Source organism: Dendropsophus ebraccatus, chromosome 6 (genome assembly GCF_027789765.1).
Source record: "Dendropsophus ebraccatus isolate aDenEbr1 chromosome 6, aDenEbr1.pat, whole genome shotgun sequence".
NCBI classification, from domain to species: Eukaryota; Metazoa; Chordata; class Amphibia; order Anura; family Hylidae; genus Dendropsophus; species Dendropsophus ebraccatus.
Window position 1 is genome coordinate 88185590 of NC_091459.1, and position 26020 is coordinate 88211609.

The following is a 26020-nucleotide window of genomic DNA, read 5'->3' on the forward strand; positions in this document are numbered from 1 at the left end:
AGAATCCATTTTAGGCTGGGTTCACACTACGTATATTTCAGTCAGTATCGTGGTCCTCATATTGCAACCAAAACCAGGAGTGGATTAAAAACACAAAGGATCTGTTCACACAATGTTGAAATTGAGTGGATGGCTGCCATATAACAGTATATAACTGCCATTATTTCAATACAACAGCCGTTGTTTTAAGATAACAGCAAATATTTGCCATTAAATGACGGCCATCCACTCAATTTCACCATTATGTGAACATAGCCTTTCTGTGCTTACAATGGTTTTGGTTGCTATGAGGACCTGACATGAGGACCAAATACTGCCTGAAATATACTGTGTGTGAACCCAGCCTTACCCTGTACAAATCTCCCACCTTACCAGCACCAAAGCAACCCCAGACCATCACATTACCTCCACCATGCTGAACAGATGGCATCAGGCATTCTTCCAGCATCTTTTCATTTGTTCTGCGTCTCACAAACGTTCTTCTTTGTGATCCAAACACCTCAAACTTGGATTCATCCATCCACAACACTTTTTTCCAGTTTCCTCTGTCCAATGTCTGTGTTCTTTTGCCCATCTTAATCTTTTTCTTTTATTGGCCAATCTCAGATATGGCTTTTTCTTTGCCACTCTGCCCTGAAGCCCAAAATCCCGCAGCCGCCTCTTCACTGTAGATGTTGACACTGGTGTTTTGCGGGTACTATTTAATGAAGATGCCAGTTGGGGACCTGTGAGGCGTCTGTTTCTCAAACTAGAGACTCTAATGTGCTTATCTTCTTGCTTAGTTGTGCAACACGGCCTCCCACTTCTTTTTCTACTCTGGTTAGAGCCTGTTTGTGCTGTCCTCTGAAGTGGGTAGTACACACCGTTGTAGGAAATCTTCAATTTCTTAGCAATTTCTCGCATGGAATAGCCTTCATTTCTAAGAACAAGAATAGACTGTCGAGTTTCAGATGAAAGTTCTCTTTTTCTGGCCATTTTGAGCGTTTAATTGACCCCACAAATGTGATGCTCCAGAAACTCAATCTGCTCAAAGGAAGGTCAGTTTTGTAGCTTCTGTAACCAGCTAGACTGTTTTCAGATGTGTGAACATGATTGCACAAGGGTTTTCTAATCATCAATTAGCCTTCTGAGCCAATGAGCAAACACATTGTACCATTAGAACACTGGAGTGATAGTTGCTGGAAATGGGCCTCTATACACCTATGTAGATATTGCACCAAAAACCAGACATTTGCAGCTAGAATAGTCATTTACCACATTAGCAATGTATAGAATGTATTTCTTTAAAGTTAGGACTAGTTTAAAGTTATCTTCATAGAAAAGTACTGTGCTTTTCCTTTAAAAAAACAAAAACATTTCAATGTGACCCCAAACTTTTGAACGGTAGTGTATATCAAGTGACTCACAGGGGACGTCTTCTCTGATTGGAGTTCTTCCCTTTTCATCTTCTCCATCTGCCCTGGGCCATTATGAGAACTTCTCCGAACGAATCCACAGAATCTGCCAGACAGACATATTAGACTCCTCACTCTGGCACCATCCTCATCTCTATACACACTGCACATCTGTATTGGCCCCTTTACACCCTCATTTAGTAGGTAGCCCTGACACTATGTTAACCCCACTTATAGTACATATCCCCCTCTGTGCATGCCCTATTGTATACTCCCGGTGTAGTCCACCTTATAGATGGCCCCCCAATGTTTCCCCCTTATAGATGGCCCCCTGTGTTGTCCCTATTATAGATGTCCCTCATGTTATCCCCCATATAGATGCACCCCATGTTATCCCCCATATAGATAGCCCCCCATGTAGATGGCACCAGATTTTATCCCCCTTACAGATGCCCCCCATGTTGTCCCCTCCTTCTGCCCCTCCATCATCATACTACTACCCCTTTCATCCTCCTGCCCCTCCATCATTATACTACAAAAACCTCCATCATAATACTACTACCCCTTCATCTTCCTGCCCTTTCATCATCATACCACTACACCCTTCATCATCCTCTTGTTCCTTCATCATCATACCACTACACCCCTTATCATCCTCTTGTTCCTTCATCATCCTCTTGTTCCTTTATCATCATACCACTACACCCTTCATCATCCTCTTGTTCCTTCATCATCATACCACTACACCCCTCATCATCCTCTTGTTCCTTTATCATCTTCTTGTTCCTTCATCATCATACCACTACACCCCTCATCATCCTCTTGTTCCTTCATCATCATACCACTACACCCCTCATCATCCTCTTGTTCTATACTCTATACTCACCTGTATGATGTCTCTAGTCCCCTAGTCACACGCGCTAGCGGGGCTTTCCGCAGCGGGGGCGGAGCTTCTCGAAGTACTTCCCCGCCGCACACAGAGCTACCTGGGGAGCCGCAAGTCAGCCGGGGGCCCGTCGCAGCCTGCCTCTTGTGATCGCAAGCAAAACATTGCTTGCGGTCAGTAGAGGGAGTGGGAGGGGTGCAGTGCAGTGGCAAGGAGGACCTCGCAGGCCCCCCTTGGTAGCGGCTCGGTCTCGGAGGCGACCGCTGCGACCGCGGTCGCTACGCCACTGAGCATGATACCTTTGGCTGTTTTGTCTGTGGAAGAGATACTGCACAATATCAATTCTCCTACTGTAATGAAGAGTGAAAGCGTAGTGATGGTGCTTGTGCTGTGCTTTGGCACGCCTTACCGCTTCTCCTTCTTCTATATGAATATTCTTAGTTGCCTGGCCTCTGGCATTAGCTGCGCATGCGTGGACCAGGAACGTAGCAAGAGTGTGCAGGAGGCCTGTAGCAAAGGATATTCCTATAGAAAAGGAAGGAGTGGTAAGGTGTGCCAGAGCGCAGCACAAGTGCTACACCACTACTACTCTGTCACTCTTCATTACAGTAGGAGAATTGATATTGTGCAGTATCGCCTCCATGGACATAATAGCCAAATGTAACATGCTTAAAACTGTTCTACCATCTACTTCATACTGTCAGCACCTCGGGTCAGGTCCGGGATATTCCAGCTCCAGAAAATTTTTAGGTCAATTAGTGTGCTATAAAATTATTCAATTTAATCATGCTCGCCTGTCCCAACCTCCTGCCTCTACTATTTCATAGGTTCCTAGTCCCCACTGCTCACTGCTGCTCCATGATTCCTGTGATAGGTCATCCTTGCAGAAACTTCCAACCCAGCCAATCTCAGATCTTTTCTGTGGCCAGTGATTACCTTTTTTGGGGGGCTGAAATACCCCTTTAAGAGTAGTTTGTTTGTTTTTTTGGCTAAGAACATGTATCACCTTTCTCCTGGTATTCCAGTATGTATAGAAGTAGATTTCCATAAAACAATAAGTGGATAAAAGGTGTCAGATGAGTTTTAGGGAGTTAGGGCCATAAAATCCGGACAATGGAATAAGCTCTTATTTCCCTTCATCAGATTTTATAATTCTTTATTCTTATTTTACGGCCACTGTTTGGGTGTGCATCTATTAACACACTTTCATGGTGACATGTGGATGACACGTTGCTGCTGAGGTCCGTGATTGCCTGGTCTGCCAATAAGATTTGATCAGAAAAACAAATAATAACTTAGTCACTGTCATTAAAAATAACTTTTGACCTGTCACTAGACATATCAGAGGTTATTGATTGCGGCAGATCTCACTGCTGAGACCCACTGCGATCAGAGGATTTAGCCAGGGAGAGAGTGCGCGATCCACTCTCTGGCCGCTTACTAATTCCGACAGTTTAGGCTGGGTTTAACGGATCCGTTTAATGAAAAAAAAAAGATCAAAACGCATCATTTTTTTTAGCATACACAAAAATGTGGTTAACCATGTTTTTGTGTACCCTTAAAAAATGTATGCGTTTTGATCCGTTCTTTATAATGAAAGTCATTGAAAAAAAAAATCCACACGGATGCACACAAATGCATTAGTTCTTTCATTCATTTATTTTTCTTTATTAAACGGATCTGTTAAATGGACAGCAAAAAACATGTGTGAACCTTAGCCCCGTAGGGTATAATGCGCTGTGCTCTCGTCTCTACTATATGTCCTGATCTCAGTGGGTCTCAGCAGTGAGACCTGCTGCAATCAATAACTTTTGACATGCCTGATGACAATTCAAAAGTTATTTTTAATGACAGTGACTTCTTAATCTTTATTAGTTCTCACATTGTAAAAATCATCAGATCTGCAACCATGATTTTTTATATTACAGCATGTTTTTGGTTTAAACAATGTGGAGTGTAAACAGGTTTTTCCCATCTTTAATCTCATACTGTATAATGGGGGTCAGTAAAAGGAGAAATCCAACAGTTCAAAATGTTCTTTTGATATGCTATAAATATATGTGAGATCATGCTAGTCGATTCTGTGATCCCACAAGAAAATTTCCTATGATCTGTACGTAAAGTTTAGTAACTTAGTAAATACTGAGTTGTTCATTTTCTACTGCCATGTTCACATTGATAGGTGACCATGTATTCCATCGTTGTGCCAAGCCGTGCATGTGTTCTTTTCAGTAGCCTTCTGCTCCGGCTCATAGAGAAAGGAACCCCCTGTCGTGTTTATTTGCCCTAATGGCTTATTGTGCAAAACTGGACACTCCCTTAAAAAATTATTTTTTGCACAGCAAACAGGGATATAGCATGCACTGTGAGCTTGTCTGCCTCCCCTGGAGAGCTCAAACTGTGCCTAAAAGGTAATTTAAGGCTTTCCTCTCATAAAGTTCTGGGCTAAGTAAATAATAGAGCTCTTACTACTGTATGTACAATGTACGCTGTGTCCTGAATGTAAGTTTCCCCTATATCATTATTTTGCAGGTCTATTATGATCATTATCAAAAGCAGTTCAGTGCTTAGTGTAACCCCTACCTTGTTCTGCTACTGCTGTTTCTTGCCTTTCTGCTTATATATCGGTAACCCCCCTTTCCTGCCTCATGCTGTCTGCAATACTGTACTGTGTAAATTATCCCGCGCACAGTGCCAGTCTGTTCAGTCCAGCACTATGTTATTGGCACAGCAGAAAGGAATAGAAGCTGTTCTATGATTGGCCAGAGAAGTAAGGGAAAGGAAGTACCTCTGTAGTTACTGCCTGTGTACAGTTGAGCTGTGGCCTCCTAAAATGGATAGAATGTACACTATGGAGGGGGCTCTCAGGAGTTTAGTAGCAGCAGGTAGAGAACTAAAATTGCATTGCCACCACTATTAAACTAGCTTAACCATTCAGGTTTTTAAAAATCTTTTGAAACCACAGGTACACCTTAAAGTGAATTTTCTACATGCCAGTTTCCCCTGTGATACTAGCAGTGCCTCTCTTTTGCTGTGGAACTGTTCCAATAACAAGATGTGGTGCTACCTGGGAATTTTCAGGTCATTGCCTTTGTCTGAAGAATGATTCCGTGTACACAGGCTGTTGCATGACAGTCAGTAGTTTGCTCACAGATTTACAGGGCAGCTAGAAGTGGTTATGAATAAATCATAAATGGTTCCAATTTTTTTCTTAGTGCAAAGTGTAATTTTTAGAACATGTCTTTGGTGATGCATCTCCACCCACTGTGTGCTGTGTTCCTGCCTGTTCTTTCAGAGCTGGCACATTGTTGGAATGGGTTGGAGGGGGTATCACAGCAGGCTTTGCTTCAAAGAGTAGCTGTTCCTGACACTGTAACTGTGATGTGAAAATAGAGCAGGTTATCTGAAGTTGCCCTTTCTGCTCTATTTTCTAATCATGGGTTCTCTTAAAGGAATTACTCCTTATAATAATTTCTTTTTTATGCCTTTGAGCCAAAGTTTCTGTTTAAATAGTTTGGTGGATTTTTCTGTAGTGGGCGATTATGACCAGCTCAGGGCTGTGTATACAGGTTTGTAAAGTCATCAGACAAGTGACACACGCCTGTTTGTCCGTACACTGCATAGAGAGTTCAACCATCAGTCAGGGAAATCAGTCAGGGAGTCAGATGCTAATTAGAGTCAGATACTAAAACTTAAAATTTTCTTTATTTCACTTTCTTCACTTTATTATAGGGGCTGCCATATTTCCTCTTCTTAACAGCATTTAGTGATATGCTTTACAGCATGCCTCATGGACAAAGATAACTATAGACAGAGTCTGTCCCCTTGAGATGAATGTGAAACATGCTCTGTGACCTTTTAAAAACGTCATTCCACAGGGAACTGCTACTGTCTCCTCCATCTACTGGTGTCATCTGACGCTGTAATGCTGTACAGATCACTTTACAGCAGACTCCTCATTTCACCACAGACACAACTGGTAGTCTCAGTTTGTTTTAGCCGGAGTGGTGAAAATGAAAACTGCAAGATTTTAAGATTATTTTATAATATAGACATTAAAATAAAAAATTAGAAAAAATGCCTCCAAATATTCTTAAAAATATGTGCAATTTAAAAACATTATTTAAACAATAGGACATGTGTGCACATCACACCTATGGCTGACACTAATGCCTCTTGGCTACATTTAACCCTTTCCCGCACGAGGGCGTAACTGTACGTCCTCGCGTGGGTGCGGGCGTTCAGAGCGGGGCCGCGCTCTGAACCGCGGCGGTCCCGGGTGCTGCTTGTAGCCCGGGACCGCCGGTATTAGCGGGCACGGTCTAATCGCCGTGCCCGCTAATACAGTAATCAGATGCAGCTGTCAAACATGAAAGCTGCATCCGATTACCGGATTCAGCTTATCCCTGGTGTCTAGTGGCGGAGATCGCTCCTCCGGGACGTTATCCCGGAGGAGCGATCTCAGTGTGTGCTGCCAGCCGGGGACCGCTCCAAGATGGCGCCGTCCCCGGCTCGGCACTCGTTTACTTCCGGCAGCCGGAAGTAAACGAGTGCCTATCTCGTGGATCTCTGCAGCATATCTATCTCTATGAGAGATCAGTGCACTTATACTAGAAGTATAGTATAAGTGTAAAAGTAAAAAAAAGTGTTGTCAATAAAAAGCCCCCTCCCCTAATAAAAGTTTGAATCACCCCCCTTTTCCCAGGTTATAAATAAAAGTAAATAAATAAACAAACAAACATGTTTGCTATCGCCGCGTGCGTAATCGCCCGAACTATTAATAAATAACATTCCTGATCTCGCACGGTAAATGGCGTCAGCGCAAAAAAATCCCAAAGTGCTAAATTGCGCATTTTTGGTTGCATCAAATCCAGAAAAAATGTAATAAAAAGCGATCAAAAAGTCGTATATGCGCAATCAAGGTACCGATAGAAAGTAAACATCATGGCGCAAAAAATTACACCTCATACAGCCCCATAGACCAAAGGATAAAAGCATTATAAGCCTGGGAATGGAGCGGTTTTAAGGAACGTATATTTGTTAACAATGGTTTGAATTTTTTACAGGCCATCAGATACAATAAAAGTTATACATGTTATATATCGTTTTAATCGTAACGACTTGAGGAACATGCATAACAAGTCAGTTTTACCCCAGGGCGAATGGCGTAAAAACACATTTCCCCCAAATAAAAGAAATGCGTTTTTTTTTCTCAATTTCACCACACTTTGAATTTTTTCTGGTTTCGTAGTATACTTTATGCAAAAATTCAGCCTGTCATTGCAAAGTACAATTAGTGACGCAAAAAATAAGGGCTCATGTGGGTCTCTAGGTGGAAAAATGCAAGTGCTAGGGCCTTTTAAGCACAAGGAGGAAAAAAGAATAACGCAAAAACGAAAATTAGCCTGGTCCTGAAGGGGTTAAAAACCAACGCCAGGATGTTGGTATATAATTTGATCAAACCATAATAGCCCCGTGTACCACGTGCCGGTCTCCTGGTTCACATGGGTCCCTACACTAACTCCACACTGTGTTGGTCAGCAACCGCTAACCCTGCAAAGCATGCACAAACCGGGAAGGGAGGCCATGGAATGGCCTTGCAACCCCAATGTCACAGGACCAAACCCAAAGTGCCCCCCCCCCCAAACCCAGCAGGCACCACTGGCGGAGAAAGCTACCGACACAGTGTGGAGTTTGTGTAGGGACCCATGTGAACCAGGAGACCTGCACGTGGTACATGGGGCAATATGGTTTGATCAAATTATATACCAACGTCCTGGCATTGGTTTTTAAATGTAGCCGAGTGGCATTAGTGTCAGCCATAGGTGTGATGTGCAACAGCTCCTTTCTCTTCATGTCGAATATTATTTCATCAATAAGTCATTTTCTGATTGACATATTCCCTTTAAGGGTAATTTATACCTTTTTATACCATATAGTTAAAAAAAAAAAAAAAAAAACTTAGTAAACACATTGTACCTGGTTTATCATCCCAAGACAAAACTCACTTCTGTTATTGAGCTCCTGATAGTCCCCTCCATGGTGCATAGCTATTTCTCGCTAGCACTGTGATCCGCTGATGATTTATATAGTACACTACTATATATGACATTTGGGGTGAAGAAGGGTTACAGATACTCTGGCTTTGCATGGTGCTATGTGAGTAGAGTTGAAAGAAAAGGCAATAAAGGAGTTACACTAGGCTGTTGTTAAAGCACAACTATAAAATATTTTGACCATTTAGTTTTAGTTAGCTTAGGTCATGATAAGACTTTTTGCAATATACATTAATAACCTAAAATGAACAGTTTTTTAAATACATAAGGCTGACTATGCCCTTATAGCCCTCTCTGGCTCTGACTTATTTCTGCATTCCTGCTGGACACGCTCCCTCCCTGCAGATCCGTCCTGAGTGTACGGAGGATCAGATAACAGCCCTGACACAGAGAGAGACATAAACAAACCCTCCTCCCACCCTCCTAGCAGCACGTTCTCCCCCCTCCCCTCACAGAGGTGACTAAGCAGAGCTGAGGGTGTTGTGTGTGAGGAGCAGCGCAGGGGAGGAGATGGATGGAGGGACAAGTACTCAGTGCTTCAACAAGGAGGGACATTCCAGCCATGACCCAGCCAATGTACTGCATGAGGGAGAGTGGGTGAGTCACTGAGGGGAGGACTACAAGTCCCAGCACAACACAGCTGTAGTCCTTCCATAGTACATATAGCACTCACTATCAGATGTCTGCAGCAGGTGCCCCCACCTCCATGGCTGACATTATCCTACAGTGTTATGAGAGCAGATGACTGTATCTAATCCCACTGTGTGTGATACCATCTTCTGGGGCTCTATCTGATCCTGCTATGTGTGATACATCTGCTAAGGTGCTGGTCAGTGAATGGAGGGACCCAGCCAGGGAGATGAGGGACAGGCCACGCCCACATTCAGTCAGCCAGGAGAAAAATTCATTTATTCTTCTGAGCCAAACAACTGGGGATATCTCAGCGAGCGTACACACTATCAACGCAGTTTAGGGCTCTTTTTAAAAGGGTAACACGTGGGCTTTTTATTTGAGAAATTTCATTTTTTGGCTACTGAAATTATAGTTGCGCTTTAAAGACAAGCCTGCAGACTAAAAGCATGGGGATGGGAGATTATATTCAGGAGGCAGCACTGTGTACATATATCCGCAGCACAGCAGTGATTGGTTTACTCTAAGCACTAATAATGATTTGAAACTTTGATTTACCTTTCAGACAGAACTCTGATCCTCCTTTATGAAGGCATACAGGCCTATAAATTGTATGTAAACAGTTCAGGCTCTTCCTCTCTTCTACATAGAGCAGTTACTAAACTAAGCCCACACTTCCTGTGTTCTGTCTTGCTATCTCTGCTACTAGAGATGGATTTCCCCTAAAAACAAGCAGTGAATAGCATAGAAGTGAGAAGTCTAGTTGTCAAGTTTTTTTTTTCTGGGATAAGGAATCATTTTGGTTAGTACAGTGATGTAAAAACAACCTATTATGACTTATATGGGATAGTTACTTATCTCATATATGCCACTGTTTAATGTCACAGGTAACCCAGTGAATGGATTAAATTGTAATCTGTGTATATGACAAATGTTTGTACCCAGTTAAGTATGTGTAACGCCCGGAGTAGTGGATCCACTGGACCGGCACCAGCGATGGCACAAACCTCACCAGGGAGCGGAGTCTAAGGGGCCGCTGGTTTTCACCAGAGCCCGCCGCAAGGCGGGATGGACTTGCTGCGGCAGGCGACCCCCAGGTCGCTACCCCTGGCTTGGTTGCTGGTGTCGGCAGGCGAGGCGTGGCAGGAGCAGTAGGCAGGAGATGGCACTGGCAATGGTCTGCAGGTGAGAGCGCACGTGACAGGCTGAACGCAGGAACAGATGGAGTGACAGGGAAACAGGAACCAGGAACAGGGACTAGGGACCGGGTAACGGACAGGACTCAGGAACAGGGACTTGGGACCAGGTAACAGATAGGACTCAGGAACAACAGGGGGCTGGGCCAAACGCTATGGGAAGCAAGTAGAGGCTCCAACCCTAAGGACAGGGCATGCTGGGATTTATAGGGGAGTGATTGGGTGCAACTACCAATTAGGAGCGCACTGCCCCTTTAAATCTGAGACAGCCGGCGCGCGCGCGCCCTAGGAGGCGGGGACGCGCGCGCCGGCCGGCACAGCGGGAGACAGGAGCGTGGAGAGGTGAGGCGCCCCCCGGGGCCGAGGTGACAGCAGCGCCGGGTCCCCGACTATGGACACCGGCTGCTGCATAGGGCAGGTAGCGGTCGCGGCGGCGGCCCGGAACGCGGGACGCCGCCGCGGCCGTAACAGTACCCCCCCCCTTTGGCCTCCCCCTCTTTCTTGCCTGCAAATGGCACAGGAAGCCACAAAGTCTTTGACATCTTGGGATAGGCTGGGCCACCAGTAGTGGCGAGAGATCCGTTGGCCGGTCTTACGGACTCCCGGGTGCCCGGCCTCCAACGAGGAATGTCCCCAGTTCAAAATACCTCTTCGAAGCGCAGGGTGAACATGAGTCTTTCCGGGGGGTACTCTCTGAAGAGTGGAGGTGACGACTGGTACTAGGCGATCAGGCGGTATAACGTGGCAAGGGACCTTCTGTAAGTTCTTCCGGTGGTGAGAGGACACGACCTTAGTCTTGGGTACGGGGAGAGGGTACACCTCGGCAGAGAAGGCATCCGCCGAGTCTTGGTCTTCTGCCGGTAGGCCGGATAGAGGCTTGGCCGGGACAGGAAATGACAAAATACACTTGGTCTGAGATGACTTGAGACACTGGTGGGAACAGTCCTGACCCCAACTGAGAATCTCCCCGGTTCTCCAGTCCAGCTGAGGGGCATGTTCTTGTAGCCACGGGAGTCCCAGGAGGACCGCGGGGGAAGAATGGGGCAGAACGTAGAAGGATATCTCTTCTTGATGTGAAGGACCCACCTGGAGGACTAAAGATGCGGTCTGGTAGTACACACGGTCGGTAAGAATTTCGCCCGTGACCGAGGAGATAGTCAGGGGCCTGGCTAGTCGGGTCACGGGTAGCCGCCATCTTTGGACCAATGTTGCCGCAATAAAACTGCCTGCTGAGCCAGAATCGAGGAAGGCAGTAGTCTGATGATTTTGTCCTGAGGGAGTCCGGATGGAAACAGGCATAGACAGACTTGGAATGGTGGCATTCGCACCTAGGGACACCTGTCCCACCGGACCTAGGTGCGAGCGTCCTCCGGATGTTTGGGGACGTAGGGAACATCCCAGCCGGAAGTGATCGGAACCACCGCAATAGAGACAGAGATTCTGCTCCAGGCGCCGGATTCTTTCATCAGGCGTCAGGTGAGCCCGTTCCACCTGCATAGGAATCTCAGGAGAGGGCTGGGACATCGAAAGGTCAGGATTCTGGAAAACCGGCGCCAGCTGGGGGTGGCGACGGGAATGGGTTAGTAAATGTTCATGCCGAACCTCCTCCTCCCTCTCCGAAAAACGAGTATCAACTCGGGTGGCCAGTAGAATGAGTTCGTTCAGGGAGGTAGGCAGGTCTCGGGCAGCGAGCACGTCTCTCACTCGACTAGACAGGCCCTTCTTGAAGGTGGCCAACAGGGCGGCCTCGTTCCAGTCCAATTCAGCTGCCAGGGTGCGGAACTGGATGGCGTAGTCACCGACAGAGGAGCTGCCTTGAGAGAGGTTGAGGAGAGCAGTCTCGGCCGAAGAAGCACGGGCAGGTTCCTCAAAGACGGAGCGAAACTCGAATAGGAAGGCCCGGAGATTGGCAGCAACAGGATCATCACGGTCCCACAGTGGCGTGGCCCAGGCCAGGGCTCTACCCTCTAATAGGCTGATGATGAAAGCCACTTTAGAGCGCTCGGTGGAAAACTGACTACTCAAAAGTTCAATGTGCATGGTGCACTGAGTCAGGAATCCTCTGCACAACTTAGAGTCCCCAGAGTACTTGCTTGGGAGAGCCAGTCGGAGTGAAGAAGCAGCGTCAGGAGATGGTGTGCGCTGGGCAGTAGTCTGCTGCTGTAAGGCGGCAGTGAGTTGCTGGATCTGCTGTGACTGTTTCTGGATTTGTTGAGCCTGTTGCGCGACCACTCTGGCGACGTCACGGAGATCTGGCACCTCGCCGGGATCCATGGTTGGAGCCTACTGTAACGCCCGGAGTAGTGGATCCACTGGACCGGCACCAGCGATGGCACAAACCTCACCAGGGAGCGGAGTCTAAGGGGCCGCTGGTTTTCACCAGAGCCCGCCGCAAGGCGGGATGGACTTGCTGCGGCAGGCGACCCCCAGGTCGCTACCCCTGGCTTGGTTGCTGGTGTCGGCAGGCGAGGCGTGGCAGGAGCAGTAGGCAGGAGATGGCACTGGCAATGGTCTGCAGGTGAGAGCGCACGTGACAGGCTGAACGCAGGAACAGATGGAGTGACAGGGAAACAGGAACCAGGAACAGGGACTAGGGACCGGGTAACGGACAGGACTCAGGAACAGGGACTTGGGACCAGGTAACAGATAGGACTCAGGAACAACAGGGGGCTGGGCCAAACGCTATGGGAAGCAAGTAGAGGCTCCAACCCTAAGGACAGGGCATGCTGGGATTTATAGGGGAGTGATTGGGTGCAACTACCAATTAGGAGCGCACTGCCCCTTTAAATCTGAGACAGCCGGCGCGCGCGCGCCCTAGGAGGCGGGGACGCGCGCGCCGGCCGGCACAGCGGGAGACAGGAGCGTGGAGAGGTGAGGCGCCCCCCGGGGCCGAGGTGACAGCAGCGCCGGGTCCCCGACTATGGACACCGGCTGCTGCATAGGGCAGGTAGCGGTCGCGGCGGCGGCCCGGAACGCGGGACGCCGCCGCGGCCGTAACAGTATGCATAGCTTGATATCTGAATAGTCTTAGCTATGTCGCAGATCATTTTCCTGAAGATTCAATACATTGCATAGATACTAGTCTGGTCCCATGCCTCTCATTGCAGTGCTCTAGCCCTGGTTTGTAAGAAGGCAGGGATACACACCAGGCCCAGTACCTGGGAATTCAGCTTTTAGATGAACAGTTCCCTAAATTATCTGGAATAAAATGACTCAGAAGACCCTGAAGCTTGTTTATGCATAACATACAGAATTTGGGGAATTCTGGGAAACACATAAAAGGGTATTTGTTCTCTATATTCTTATAAGATTTCCTTTTGTGCTTTATAATTAGAATCTCTATTTATATACCTAGCCACTTCTCCTTTGGCTGACTTTGCAACCCAAGTTATAAAAGGCAATGTTATGTTTTTCGATGTGTTTGTACTTAAACACAGGCGATAGTATCATGTCAGTACATGACACACGTTAGAAGCTTCCATCTTTTTCATAAACACTTAACCTAAGTTTGTAAAATTGATCTGTTTGTGTTTAAATGGACAATATTGGTGAGAACTCATGTCTGGTTCACTCTGGATTGTGTTGTCCTTAAACATAAGAGAAACGGCTGAAATGGGTGATTTTGGCCAACCATTGTTTCAAAATGACACAAGCGACTGTTTTAGTGTCAAAAACCTTTGCTGACCCTTTTTGGCTGCAATCGGCTATATCAAAAGAATTTGACTAGTAATTTGCCACTTTGTGTAAGGTCACTGTAATAGACCAGCTTTAATGTAGCATGCTGTGTTGGGATCATTCATGGTTCCAATGAATGATTGATCATTCAGAACATGGCTGCTTTAAGTCTTATGTGTAAAGGTAGCTTTATTTCTGTTCCTGAGCAGTGTACTTTCTGCTAAAGTCCTGTTTATAGGTACTTTGGCTTCAGTACTAGGGAATATCATTGTCTGGAGTAAAGTAATATTATGATATTCACTTAAAAGCTCCCACTACAAGCAGAAGAGTGATAACCTTTTGAGGTAAAATCCAAGGGGAATTCTTATGAAATATAATTATTATTTATATAAATAAATAAATAATGTCTGATTATATAGAGATGAGTGGTACTACATAAGTGCTGCTCAGGTCTCTCCCAGTAAAAGTGAGCTGTTACGGACTTGTGTTTGGCACTGCATAGGAGACTTTGCCGTGCCAAGGTGCCATGTAGGAGGCTGCACTTTGTCCAGGCTCCAAGTAAGAAAGAGGCTGTGCTGTGCCCAGGTGAAGGGCAGGAGGCTGCGCTGTGCCCAGATGATGGGTTGAAGGCTGTGCTTTACTCAGATGACAAACAGGAGAGTGTACTTTGTCCAAGCTCTGAGTGGGAGGTTGTTCTGTGCCCAGGTGCCATGCGGGAGGTTGTTCTGTGCCCAGGTGCCATGTGGGAGGTTGTTCTGTGCCCAGGTGACATATGGGAGGTTATGCTGTGCCCAGGTGCCATGTGGAAGGTTGTGCTGTGCCCAGGTGCCATGTGGAAGGTTGTGCTGTGCCCAGGTCCCATGTGGGAGGTTGTTCTGTGCCCAGGTGCCACGTGGGAGGTTGTGCTGTGCCCAGGTGCCATGTGGGAGGTTGTTCTGTGCCCAGGTGCCATGTGGGAGGTTGTGCTGTGTCCAGGTGTCATGTGGGAGGTTGTGCTGTGCCCAGGTGCCATGTGGGAGGTTGTGCTGTGTCCAGGTGTCATGTGGGAGGTTGTTCTGTACCCAGGTGCCATGTGGGAGGTTGTGCTGTGCCCAGGTGTCATGTGGGAGGTTGTTCTGTACCCAGGTGCCATGTGGGAGGTTGTGCTGTGTCCAGGTGCCATGTGGGAGGTTGTGCTGTGTCCAGGTGCCAGGTGGGAGGTTGTGTTGTGCCCAGGTGCCATGTGGGAGGTTGTGCTGTGCCCAGGTGCCATGTGGGAGGTTGTGCTGTGCCCAGGTGCCATGTGGGAGGTTGTGCTGTGCCCAGGTGCCATGTGGGAGGTTGTGCTGTGCCCAGGTGCCATGTGGGAGGTTGTGCTGTGTCCAGGTGCCATGTGGGAGGTTGTGCTGTGCTTTTTATTCATTTTCGGGTTTTGTAGCAGCTGAGGGGTATAGTATGTGTAAAAATGGGTATTGTGGGTAGATTATGTATAAAATTGTAATCTATGCAGTCTTTTGCTTTTATTTGGTCACAATACTCTTAGGGGTACATTCACATTGTACACACTTGTATACACTTTGGGGGAGATTTATCAAACTTGCCCCTAGCAACCAATCAGATTCCACTTTTCATTCTTCACAGATTCTTTGAAAAATGTAAGGTGGAATCTGATTGGTTGCTAGGGACAACTGAGCCAATTCTACTTTACACCAGTTTGATAAATCTCCCCTCTTGTGTCTTTTAATAACAGAATATTGCAGGTATTACACCCCCCTCCCCGTATTTTTGTAGGGTCTTCTGAGTTTCTCTTTAGTATTCAGCTAGTTTAAATAACAATAGTGTTTGATAAATGAAAGTGCTGAGCTGGGTACAAAGTGGGGTGTGGTTGGTTACACTGCAGTAGAAAGGCCATGTTAGCTGTATGGAGAATTGTGACTTTTCATTGAAGAGACATCAGTTGTCAGAAATTATAATAGGGGAAATGCCTGATATTGTAAAACAGTTGACGTGTCAGCGTTGGAGATCTCATGAATGCCTAATAAAATGTAAAATGACTGTACAGGTAATCCAAGGATAAAAGTTACTGGAGCAGTCAGGTGCTGAGGCCGCAGCTCCCTTCTCATACTATTAGGATTGTAAGCTGTATGGGAGGCTTCTTGTGTGCAGTAATGACCTACAATAATGAGTTTCTACCTCACCCTGTACTTGTGTAATTGCTTTATTACTGTGGGTAGAGGAATATAATATTATATAATTATATCACACAGTCTTTTACATATTTCCCTGGAGATAATGCTCGGTCTTTCTCATCACCAGCAGTGTGACTGGTAATGGACACTGGGAGGCAATGGTCACTTTCTACTAGACTGTTCAGAATTCTGTACCCTGACTTATAGGTGTTCTCGGCTTCTCATCCCTTATGGAGTAAATGTGAGACATTTGTAATTGAAAGTATTGCACTGCATAGTTTTTATAAGCTAGGTTTCATGATTCCTCTGGCTTTTCTCGTAGATTCGATTTCTCCTTCTGTTCAGCCGGCAAGGGAAATTGAGACTGCAGAAATGGTATGTAACCCTGACAGAGAAAGAGAAACGCAAGATAACCCGGGAGTTGATGCACATAATTCTGGCTCGGAGTCCTAAGACAAGCAGCTTTGTGGACTGGAAGGATTTAAAACTTGTGTACAAGAGGTACATGATTTGTATACATTGCATACATTCTTCTGCTTGCCTACACACCAGTATCAGTGGCCTCGCCCCCATATAACAGTTTTTTGCAGGACAAAGTTTTATAGAAGGAAAAATGAAAAAAATAGTCTCCACATTTTTAATCTTTATCTGTACATAAGTTTCTGGAGGTTTTGATGAACTACATGAAATACTTCTAGTTTTTCCATATTAATACCAATTGTCTGACATACTCCCCTTACTGTCCAGGAATCTTGCCTGAGAGTGGAAAAACAACATATTGCTATTGTTGATATTTCCACCTTTACCTTGCCAGACAGGTTTTTCCCGGGAGTTACTCTATTCTGTCCTGGGAAACCTAGATGCAAACAGCATAGGCAGGTTACACTTGTTATATCACTTTGTATAATTTTTTTCGATTTATAGATTTTGTGTGGAGTGGCAGCAGTAGGGGGCAACACAAGCCCCTCTGCTGCCACCAACGTTCCTGTCGGGAACTACAGGGCTACTTAAGCCCTGCAGTTCCTGGTCCCCCACTCTGATCTGGCTCTGCCGCACAATGCTAATGATACAGAGCAGGGTCACCATAGTGTGCTGTATTCTTACCGTGTTTCCCTGAAAATAAGACTGTGCCTTATATTAATTTTTGCTTAAAAACTGGCCGGGGGGAGAGAAATGAGGCATCCCACCCCCCGGACCTCCCCAGAGGGCATCAGCAGTGGGACATGCCGGCGGGATGGGCGGCAGCATGTTTGGAGGACGAGGGGGCCCATGGACCGCTGCCTGCGGCTCTGGCTGTGGAGGTCCACAAGGGGATTAGGTGAGTCCTGGGTGGCAATGGGCGGCCTTACTTTCAGGGGGTGCCCTAGTTTAGAGAAGGGGTGTCTTAATTTTGGGGGGAGGCCTTACTTTAGGCTAGTTGGTAAGGTAGTTGGGGGTGTCTTCTTTTAGGAGGGCGTCTTATTTTCGGGAAACATGGTATTAGAATATACAGCACATGGGGGAAAGCTGGCCATCAGTATCGCTGGGTTCAGCAACCTCTGTACTTCAAGCAGTGATTCCTATCACTACTCGTTCTGTCCAGGAGCCTCACCAGAAATCTGTCTCTGTTCATACTACTTGATGTATCAGTAGGGGGCTTGTGGGGGATTTAACTTCTCTCAATTGGATGACTCCTGCTCTCTCAGAAGGATAGAGATGGGGGAACTTTTTACATCTTTAAGAAAACAAACTTCTGCAAAATAAAATTTGTAGCTATCCTAAATTCTCCTTTAGGTGATAGGCCACTGTTGTGTTCTGCCAAAACAATGAATATAATCCCTTAATGACAGTTGTTTTACAGGGATTATTATGCACTTTATTCTAGACTCCCACCATTTTATAGCATTTTAGCCTAGCAGTTACACTAGTATTTGTACAGTCATTGGTAAAATGCCCCTTGGAAATGTTCTTTCTCCTTCCTGCTTACACTGCTGCGTTTCTAACACATAGATCCAAATAAAGAGTGTTTAGTAAATGAACGCTACCCTTTTTCTTATGTTTTTAGGTATGCCAGTCTGTACTTCTGCTGTGCCATAGAAGATCATGATAATGAGCTGCTGACGCTGGAGATCGTTCATAGACTTGTGGAGCTACTAGATAAATACTTTGGAAATGTACGTTATTGCATTTATTTTACCATCTTTTCAGTTCATATAAATGAAAAAGTTGACCAGTGAAATCATAGAAGGGGCCATAACAGTCAGTCATGCCAAGTTTTTCATTTGTTGTCATAAATTTTCAAGCCCAAACTCTTTTGAACTGCTTTGGCTGACTCCTTGGCCACCTCTGATTCTAAATTAAGGGTCTTCAGAAGTTGAACTTTCGAGTGCCTCTCCATAGACAATGAACAGTGAACCAGCCATGCATGCGTGGTGCACTTTTGTTTATTGTATGGGCCATTTCACCTTTGTTATGGTGATCAGCAGGGGCTCCACTGATCTGACCTCAACAAATAACCTAGTTATTCCCTATCCTATGGACGGTGGATAACTTAAATAAATTAAATAAAATTTGGGATAACCTCTTGAAAGGAGAATTTCAGTAAAAGTTGTGTTGCCTTAAAGTGTACCTGTCAGCAGGGCTGCTGCTGGATCAGCGGTAATTTCCTGCCTTTATCCGGAAGTTTGGGTCTTCATGGATACGAACATGCAATGAGACTGTAATGTGCGCGCCTATCATTCTTGTCCAGGTGGGGTGCTCACAGGTACGCCTATGCTGATAGGTACCTTAGTATCTACTTTAACACTTCTGTATGTTTTTTTCTGTTCCTAGGTCTGCGAGTTGGACATAATTTTTAACTTTGAGAAAGCATATTTCATATTGGATGAGTTTCTCATGGGGGGTGAAATACAGGAGACCTCCAAGGAATCTGTGGTGAGGGCCATTGAGGATTCGGATATGTTACAAGAGGTAATTTCCTGTCCAGTTACTACAAGCACTAATCTAATTTGCATCATTGGCATTTCTTTACTTTACTACCATTTCTTTTTTATTACCTTTATGCTTGGTTTTAATAAACCTGTGAGAAAAAGAAACAGTTTAGTAAAAACATGCCAACCATCTGGTACCTTTATGGCAAAGCCTGTAAGCTTTCTTCTATAATCCTATCTAGTGGGATATTTTAGTCTTGGACCTCATACACTCAGGTTAATCTGGTCTCACCCTTAATAATTTGTATAGTCTTTAGGAAAGAAGAAAAGATCGGGCATGTTAAAAACCTTTCTATATGTTAAAGGGGTAAGTAAGGTTTAGGAGGTAGAGTTTTAAGAAGCTAAACGCAAGAACTCAGGTTAGTTGGGGGGGGGGGGGGTAACAGGTGGTAATTTCTAGTAAAAAATGTTAGGGTTAGTTTTTGTAGCCATAAAGTAAAGTGCAAGTTGTCAGGACACTGACCTTAGCCATTCCAGGGCACAGTCTGTTTTCATTTGTAGTGTAGTGTTACCTCCACCAAATTGTACCAGACAAATGCTCTAAGAGCTATTGGTATAAAGTAAATTTGGGGAGATGTAAAGGTGTAAATAGTTAATGTCTAAAAGCTAAAAGAAATGAATCAATCACAAATTAATGGGGGTTTCTGTACTTACACCACACCTAGATTTAGAATTTGAACTATGCAGTTGGCGGCTATGATGTTTTTCAGTAATACTTGACAGAAAGAATATTTAGAAAATGTAGATAGTATTTTATAAAATTTTGGAGCACTAAAGTCATTCATTAAGAGGTTGTCTAGGATTGGCAGCATATGCTGTCAAAATCCTGCAGCTGCGCTCCCGTTGCAGCGCTCAGGTGCATAGGAGACACACCAGTCAGTTAGCTGAGTGCACTGTGTGTTGAACCCAGCAAGAAAGGGTTAAGTGGGATGCACAATATCCCAACTTGCCTGGCAGACTGAGCATTACGCCGAGGAGCAAGATCCCATTTATGAAGGGATTCATTCCCCACTCCTTTACAGTAAGGAATGGTGCATAATACTGCTACTGCAAGTCCAGAGGAGGGTATCACCACTTAACTCTTTACGCTTTGTGAGCCGGGCGCTCTGCACCTGACCTATGGAGTGTAAAAAAAACAATGAAACACATTTACATTGTTCCCTATAGGAAAACAGCTCGATTCTCGAACTGCTCGGTTATGAAACAGTCTTCCAGAAGGGATTGTGTTCAAGAACAGAGGTATTACTGTATTAGATAGACCACCACAATTGTCAGAACACAGTATTCAGAGCTTTTATCTATCAAGATACAGGAAACGGTTACGTTCAACTATCTTCACATTTGAAAAAAAAATATTCCATTCTTTTACTGCAAGAACACAACTGAATGTTCTGGGTCTGACTGGATATGTAGTCATCAAGAAACAATTACTAAAAATAAGCAGTAAACCACATAATATAAGAAAATTCTCACTAGATAAGACGGAGTAAGATTTTATAGACTAATGACCCTGCTTTTGAGATGTTTGGAAGTAACAGAAGGCAGTATGTATGTATGTATGTATATGTATATATATATATATATATATATATATATATATATTATATATATATATATATATATATATATATATATCGCTTTATGTCTGGTCTACATCCATTAGTCCATGTTGGAGGATCAGTGCTTTAGATTTATGTAATGACCCAAAGGGCCAAATACATCTAAAATATAATAGTGAAATTAAGAACTTTTGATTGGTGAGGGTCCAAGTTCTTGGACCCCTATTGATCTCTTAAACCGCTAATAGCCATGAGCCTTTGAGAAAGCCAAGCAGAGCAATGTATAGGCTCATAGAAAGCCTATGGCTTGAACACTGCTCAACCCACTTTAAAGTGTTACTGTCATTTATAAAAAAAAAATGCTAGTATTCTTGTCGGGAAAAGCATATGATAGTTTTCTTCATTCCATGGCTTAGTGCGCAGTTGGTCTTATTGTAGGAGATGGGCTCCATATACCCATAATAGAGCATGTCTCTTACAATTAGATGGACTGAGTGCATACTCTGTGCTATACCTAACAATTGGAGGGGGGCTCAGCATTAAGACCCTGAATTAACATATCTGCATAACATGTAAAAAGTTTTATAAATTACAGTAACACCATACATAGTTACATAGGTTATATAAGGTTACAAAAAAGACAGAGTCCATTAGGTTCAACCTATAACCCTAATATACTTTCATCTTTTTTCAATGTCTTTGTATCTGCTGATTATAGAATATGTTGTCGTTGAAGGCTGTGTGTAGTTTTGCAACCGTAGCTGTGGCTAATGATTGGCTAAGTGGCCTGTCAGTTCAGAGACCCACTCTGAAGCGGAGAGGTAATGTATAACACTAGCCGTTGGCCGAACATTGCTATTACACGTAGCGATGCGTGCCCCGCAGTCGGTGACTTTAGGTCAGAACCAAAAGACACAGTCGTTGTCATTGGCTGATCGTTGTATCTATTACACAGAGCAATAATTGCCTGAATAGGCCTAATTTGGCCAATTGTAATAGGGCATTAAGAAGCTGGAGTATGATGCATTTCGAATATATATGTCACATTTCCTGTAAAAACAAGCTTTAAAGGGGTACTTCGGCCCAGGGGTATTTTTCAGTTATGGCCGGGGATGGGGTTGTTATGGACGGCGGAGGTCACTTACCTACCCCGTTCCAGCGCCGGGTCCCGGATCGCGCTCCCTGGTACACCCGTCCTGCAGCCGCTTCCTGGTGTGAGCTAACCACCCCATCCCCGGCCATAACTGAAAAATACCCCTGGGCCGGAGTACCCCTTTAATAGAACTGAATGGCACCAAAAAATATTTTTATATTATTATTATTATGTTTACTATTTGCTGATACAATATGACAATATGCCCCTTTTGTTCTTGACTTGTAAGACACTGAATCAACCGAGTGTCCCATTATATGTGATTGCTTACTTTACTACCATTTAACTTCCAATAAGGCAATTTAGCTTCCACTTTCAAGGTAGAATCTGTGCAGATGGGTCTCATTGAAGATGTGGAACAAGGCAACTAAGAAGAATGATTAGAATGCTTACATTTACACTTTGATCTTTAAAGAGTTAGTATAAAAACTCACTGTTAAATAGATAGGTTTTCCTATTAAGGAGCCTTATCTATTATCCCACTATAAAGAGCATCTCTCGTTCTGGGAGATCTGGCATGTCTATTCATTACACAGACAGCCCATTGATTTAATTAAGGTTTGTGTAATGTTTTATATCTCCTGTGGTGGCGCTGTAAGGCAATAAAATACTTGCTGCAGGGACACCAAATGATCCTCTATTATCCACTCTATTATCCAAAGTAGACAGTCCATGTAAACTGGACTGTATAATCACTGTAGGGATCTATATGCTTATTTAAGGGTCCACTGTATAAATGTCACATCTTGGGGAAAAAAATTCTGATGTCAATTGAACATAATATTGTAATTACTGCCAATATTTAATTTTTTTGTACTCTTCTTAGACAATGGAAGAATACATGAACAAACCTACATTTTAAGCGACAAACATGAAGATCCATCCACTAGACAAGAAGTAGAAATTTTGATTGGGCAGAAGACATGGCAATTGCACTAAGAGACAGGAGGGCACCGCTGGGCGGTCTTCCTGCCATCCTGCAACAGGGCAGAATGAAATCAAGTGGAACATGATTACTAAGACTACCTTATCCAACCCTTTGCAGCTGTATGGACCTAGATGTATGCAAAGCGAATGCTCGTATGCAAAGGAGACCTTGCTTTTTAATGAAGAAATAAAATATTTTTTTATGTATATTTTGGCTCTTGTAATTACCAAAACGACTGCTGGAATATGAAGACCAAAGCAAGGACTTAAGTGATTGATTTTTATACCTTGATATGTATTTATATATTTGGTGTAAATAAACACATTGGGCCACATTTATAAAAAAAAAAAACTGTTGTTGCCCATAACAACAGCTTTAATTTTTCAAGAGCACAAAAAAAAATCAAAGCTTCACCTTGATTGGTTGTCATAGGGTAATAAGAAAGAAGGAGATTTGTCAAGCTGTATGAGTCTTTGTTGCCCATAGGAACCAATCACAGCTAAGCTTTAATATAAGAAATAAAAGCTGAGCTCAGATTGGCTGTTATAGGCAACAAAGAAGCTTACTGTAATCTCCCCCAAGTATATAAATCTGCCCCATTGGGCCTTATGTATCAATACTGCCTAGCAAAAAGTGTTTCCCATTAGCAGCCGATCATGGCACAGCTTTAATTATTCCTTAGCAGATTAATGCTATGAAAGCTGAACAATGGTTGCTATGGGCAATGCGGACAATTATTAAATATATTTTTTATAATTATTGTAGATCCTGAAAATCACACAGTTATCCTAAATAAATGGGGAACAGCTATCACTTGATTATGGTGTTTTGCAACATTAGAATTTTCAGACTTTGTTATTTTAATATTAAACCTCCTTTTAGCGCATTTACCACCTCCTTAGGTACATACCACCTTATCTGGGCCGCTGTGCTGATCCTGCTGATGTGGTCCTTTTTTTAATTGATCGGCTGATCTTTGCAGTTATTCAGAAGTGCAAATGAGGTCCGCTGTGCACTGGAAGCAGGCCCAGCACCCTCAGTGCAAAGATATCTCCTCTTAGGCTGGGTTCACACTGCGTTTTTGCAATCCGTTTTTTTCATCCGTTTAAAAAAAAAAAAAAAAAAAAAACGGATGAAAAACGGATGCATTTGTGTGCATCCGTTTTTCCATTGACTTCCATTATAAAAAAAAAAAGGTTTTTTTTTTTACGGACACAAAAACACTGACACTATTTTTTTTGTTCGTTAAAAAAAAGCGGATCTGTTAAACGTATGCTAAAAACGCAGTGTGAACCCAGCCTTAGAAGATCCTTTTCTTACTAAGCCCCGCCTTCAGTTTCCTGCCTGCGGCCTATTCTCAAGCACGGCTATCAAAGCGGGATATATGTCCTACTGCGCAGGCTCATACCCCACTCTATGCACTAATGGAGACGACCTGTGGAGGTCAGTAAAAAGCAGTTCGGCACTTGAGAGCAGGCCGCAGAGCAGGGCTGGCCAGGAAACTGAAGGAGGGTAGCGGACTACTGATTCAAAAAGGACCACACAAGCTTATTCAGTGCAGCGGCACAGAGAAGGGGGTATGTAAAGCTTTTTATTGCCATTAAAGGGGTTGGTCACTATAGTAAAATTGTTCACTTTGCTGTGTTAGTACTCACAACATGTAAACTTGCCCCACCCTCCACTGTCCTCCACAGACATATACAGGCTCAGTGGTGGACACAGGGGACAGGGCACGGTCATATGCTCCTCCATGTTAGCCATCTTATGGACATAATAACCACAGAGCAGGGCAGCCCAGCCTGGAGAAGGGAAGTCTGATTTTAGCTCTATGAGGTACACAGGGAGCAGCTGTCAGTAAGTGCAGTGAGTACAATTACTAATACTGTACACTAAACAATTTTACCATAAAGTGGTAAACACCTTTAAGAAGGTTTATTTTCATATTGACATGTAATTTCCTATCCATAGAATAGGGGATAACAAGTTGATTGCTGGTGGTCCCATTTCCTTTACCTCCACCAATCCTAATAATGGGGACGCAATTGCCCCACAGTGAATGGAACGCTTAGTTCTCAGGATTGGGGGTGGGGGGCTGTCAGTCTACCAGTGATCAGCTTGTTATCCCTTATCCTATGGATAGGGGATGACATGCCTTGGTGAAAATACCAATTCTAAGCACAGACTCACTGTATCTATATGTTTGCATCTATCCATTGCCAACTGTATAGAGAAAAAGACGACACTTAAATGGGTAGTTCGCCAAACAAAAATTTTCTTTCAAATCAACTGGTACCAGAAAGTGCCAAAGATTTGTAATGTACTTCTATTAAAAAATCTTCTCTTTCAGTACTTACCAGCTGCTGTATGGCCTGCAGGAAGTGGTATTCTTTCCAATCTGGAGAGCAGGAGGGATTTTCTATGAGGATTTGTTACTGCTCTGGATAGTTCCTGACATGGACAGAGGTGGCAGCAGAGAGCACTGTGTTAGACTGGGGAGAATACACCACTTCTGTAAGACATATACCAGCTGATAAGTACTGGAATATTTGCTATTTTTCAATAGACATAAATTACAAATCTTTGCCAGTTTCTGGCACCAGTTGATTTGAAATTAAATAAAAATGTGAATAACCCCTTTAAAGGGTGGAATTTGATGCCTTGACTGCCATAGATTAATATGTGCCATGGTCCATAAAACGACTGGCCTCCACTTATATGGAAGCCTCACTGTGACTGCACTACACGGAACCATTATTTATGCAAATATTATGTAATACCTATTATCTCATGTCATCCTCTTATATTATCTGCAGGATATTAATAGCTAGAGATGATCGAACATCAGAACATCTTCGAACTTTCCGCATTTAATTCCCGATGCCTTCTCGGTCCATGGGGAAGGAGGAGACTGCCCAAGTACCGCCTGGAATTCCGGGATATAGCCTATTACCTAGGCTGAATTCCTGGCAGTACCCATGCTGTCTCCTCCTTCCCCACAGACCAGAAAGGAATCGGGAATCAAATGCTGAAGGTTTGACAAGGTTCGATTTCTATAGAACTGATGTTCAATTATCTCTATTCATGGCAAGAACATCCTATTAGAACCATATATTATATATATATGATATTTCTTTCTTTTCCAATGACCCATGCACATTCATTCATTGATGCTAGAGGTGAGCGAATTACATTACAAATTAAACATATTGCTTCAATTGCTCGGCACTTGGCTTATACGCCGCTGCCTTTAATCTCTACTCTCCCTCGGGCTGGAAAAGCTGGATCCAATCCTGGGAAACTGCAAGAAGCCAATGAATAAGCTGCGAAACAAAGTGATTCATTTAGTTTGTAATGTAAATTCGCCTCTAAAAAAACACTTAGATCTGGATAGTGCACATGGCTGCCC

At 44.1% G+C, this 26020-nt stretch overlaps 1 protein-coding gene across 1 annotated transcript in view; it reads left to right on the top strand.

The window, feature by feature from the left end:
- Positions 1 to 22820, top strand: part of AP1S3 (adaptor related protein complex 1 subunit sigma 3) — a 29006-nt gene extending 6186 nt beyond the window's left edge. Inside the window, exons 2-5 of the mRNA XM_069975344.1 lie at positions 16328 to 16506; positions 18050 to 18158; positions 18817 to 18954; positions 22513 to 22820. Of these exons, the coding sequence (XP_069831445.1) occupies positions 16328 to 16506; positions 18050 to 18158; positions 18817 to 18954; positions 22513 to 22548 (462 nt within the window). The 3' untranslated portion in view covers positions 22549 to 22820. The remainder of the gene's footprint in view (positions 1 to 16327; positions 16507 to 18049; positions 18159 to 18816; positions 18955 to 22512) is intronic.
- Positions 22821 to 26020: the final 3200 nt, after the last annotated feature.